Here is a 2672-nt window from a genome sequence, read left to right as displayed (position 1 = left end):
GCTTCTCGCGAGCTAAGTCAAAGCCATTCAAGATTTTCCCGCCCCCACGTCACTCAAAAAGCTCAGAGAATTCTTGGGCCTCCTGAAATTGGATCGCCGCTTTCTCCCGAAATGCGCCTGCTTCCTGAAGCCTCTGACTGATGTTTTGGCTACGAAAAAAGAGATTCTGCTGCGCTACTTGAGTGAACTGCGGACGCTGCCGGTGCGTTTGCTGCTGCCAAGAAGGCGCTCGCTGACACCACTTTGCTCATACATCCAGTTCCTGATGCTCCACTGCGTCTCGTCACCGACGCATCGAGCATTGCCGTCGATGCAGTTCTCGAGCAGCACGTCTATAGTTGGCAGCCTGTCGGTTTTTTATGCGTTGCATATTGCAATCACTCAGTTCAGCCCTTGGGCGCGGCCGGGCAGCCACCAAACCACGTGACGTGACGTCACGACAGCCGGAGGAAAAGCTGGGACCCAACTCGCGCGGTCGCGCGCGGCCGCAGCCACCACCTGACTCCCGCTCCTCCCGCTAGGGGCGCTGCGCCGGCGCGTGACGTCACGGAGGAAAAGCTGGGCCCCAACTGGCGCGGTCGCGCGCGGCCGCAGCCACCCCCTGACTCCCGCTCCTCCCGCTAGGGGCGCTGCGCTATGATTGACGTCATGGCATATGTATAAAAGAGCTGCGCTCCTTCGCCGGGACAGTCTTATACCCCTGTCACACGGGCATTTCGAGGGCCCTCGAATCGATAGTCTATCGACTCAAAGGCGATCGAGCGCTGCTACACGGGCAGTTTCAATGGCGATCGAGACAATAGCCTATCGAGTCAACGGAGCAGCACGGAACTCCATCGAGATATGCAACGCATTCTTGGCTTAACCAAGCTAAGCCTGGCCATTTTTTTTCTCTCAGAAGCTAAAGCCACTTGAGGATAAATACAGCATCTTCGGTTAAGTATTTCTCGCCGTGTACCAAGCCATCAAGCACTTTCACCACTTCCTTGAGGGCCGGTACTTTCACGTCATCACGGAACACAAGCCCTAGACATTTGCCTTCCGAAGGAACCGCAGCACCTACAGTGCATGCGAGATCTCCGAGCTTACAGTGAATCTCCACACGTCGAAGGCCCGGAGAATGCTGCTGCTTCCTTTTTCGTGTTAGTGCCATGGCGTCCGAATCACCAGTGGACATGGAGGAGCTAGCGGCCGCACACCGCAATGATCCAGAGCTGCACCGTCTTAGCTCCTCATCCACGTCCCTGTCATTCGCCGAATGTGCACTGCCATTTTCCTCCCAGTTCATTACGTACAAATCATTCACTGGCATCTCGCGCCCCTACGTAACTTCAACTTTCAGTCGCACCATTTTTGAAAACCTGCACCGCCTGGGCCACACTGGTATTCGTGCTACGCACATCTCGTCTCCTTTGGCCAAGTATCAACGCCGACGTCCGCCACTGGGCACAGACCTGCCTTCACTGCCAGCGCGTCAAAAGTTCACTGGCATACAGTCACGCCTGCCTCTCCTTTGCGGCCGCCCGACGCGCGGTTTTCCCACATTCACATAGGCATTGTTGGACCGCTCTCATTATCACGTGGGGCCTGTTATGTGCTCACGTGTGTGGATCGTTTCACCCGCTGCCCCGAGGCATTGCCCATTGCTGACATTATGGCCGAGACCGTTGTTTCGGCCTTCATGGCCGGCTGGGCTTCTCGCGTTGGCTGCCCGTCTGTCGCCACCACTGATCGCGGTCGCCAGTTTCAATCGGCCCTGTTTACGGCCCTTGCCAATATTCTGGGCGCCCGCCACATCCATACGATCGCCTACCATCCTTCGGCCAATGGCTTGGTGGAACGTCTGCATCGGCAACTGAAGGCAGCCCTTACCAATTATGAGCCAAGGCAACGCTGGTCCGGCGACCTTCCCTTCGTCTTCTTGGGCATTCAATCGGCACTGATGGCTGACCTCGACAGCTCTTCTGCTGAGCTAGTCTACAGAGTTCCCCTTCGTCTCCCTGGGGAATTCCTCTATCCTTTCTCCCTTCCGTTAATCCACACCGCTTCCATCTACATCCGAGACCTACGCAACACATTTCGCCACATTACTCCTGTCACCCCTGCATCCTGTCACCCTCAGTCCGTATTCGTCAGCCAGGACCTGGCCTCCTGCACCCATGCCTTCATCCGCCTTGACCACATCCGTCCAACCCTTACGGCGACCTACGGTGGACCGTTCCGCGTCCTACACCGTGGGCAGGAGACCTTCCCGCTAGATGTCAAATGCCGTGAAGACATGGCCGCTGTCCGACTCAAATTCGTGGCCCCCACTGCCACCGGATACGGGCCGTTGTAGTTTCGGCTACTAGGCTTTGTTCCGGTGCAACGCCAGCGGTGGGGATGGGCTTGCCGGGGCCCGTCCTCTGGGGATGCAAAACCCCATGGGAGTGGCAGCGACTCCCAAGCGACTGAGTGGGCCAGTCGCGCACGTGAGGTCCGATGCCTGTGCGGAGGCAGGCCTGGTTTCATAATCAGGTTGGACTCACGGAATTGGGCTCGAAAAGTGCTCGAAAAACAAAAGGCCTCTGCAGGCGGGGGCGTGCGTGGCTACCGGCTGGCGCGTCGGTTTCTGGTCACGGAGAGGCCAGGTCCGCGCGGGGGTTTCCAGCAGAAGGGCTCCTTGGGAGCGA

General features: G+C 57.8%; 1 protein-coding gene across 1 annotated transcript; it reads left to right on the top strand.

The window, feature by feature from the left end:
* Positions 1–1654: 1654 nt before the first annotated feature.
* Positions 1655–2338, top strand: LOC144119915 (uncharacterized). The gene has a single exon (XM_077652419.1). The coding sequence runs from the start codon at positions 1655–1657 to the stop codon at positions 2336–2338; it is 684 nt and encodes a 227-aa protein (XP_077508545.1).
* Positions 2339–2672: the final 334 nt, after the last annotated feature.

Source organism: Amblyomma americanum, chromosome 2, assembly GCF_052857255.1.
Source record: "Amblyomma americanum isolate KBUSLIRL-KWMA chromosome 2, ASM5285725v1, whole genome shotgun sequence".
Lineage (NCBI taxonomy): Eukaryota > Metazoa > Arthropoda > Arachnida > Ixodida > Ixodidae > Amblyomma > Amblyomma americanum.
This window is presented reverse-complemented; position numbering and strand designations above follow the sequence as displayed.

Bases quoted from the DNA above. Each gene is read 5' to 3' on its own strand.
- LOC144119915 (XM_077652419.1), top strand. From the start codon at position 1,655: ATGGCCGAGACCGTTGTTTCGGCCTTCATGGCCGGCTGGGCTTCTCGC.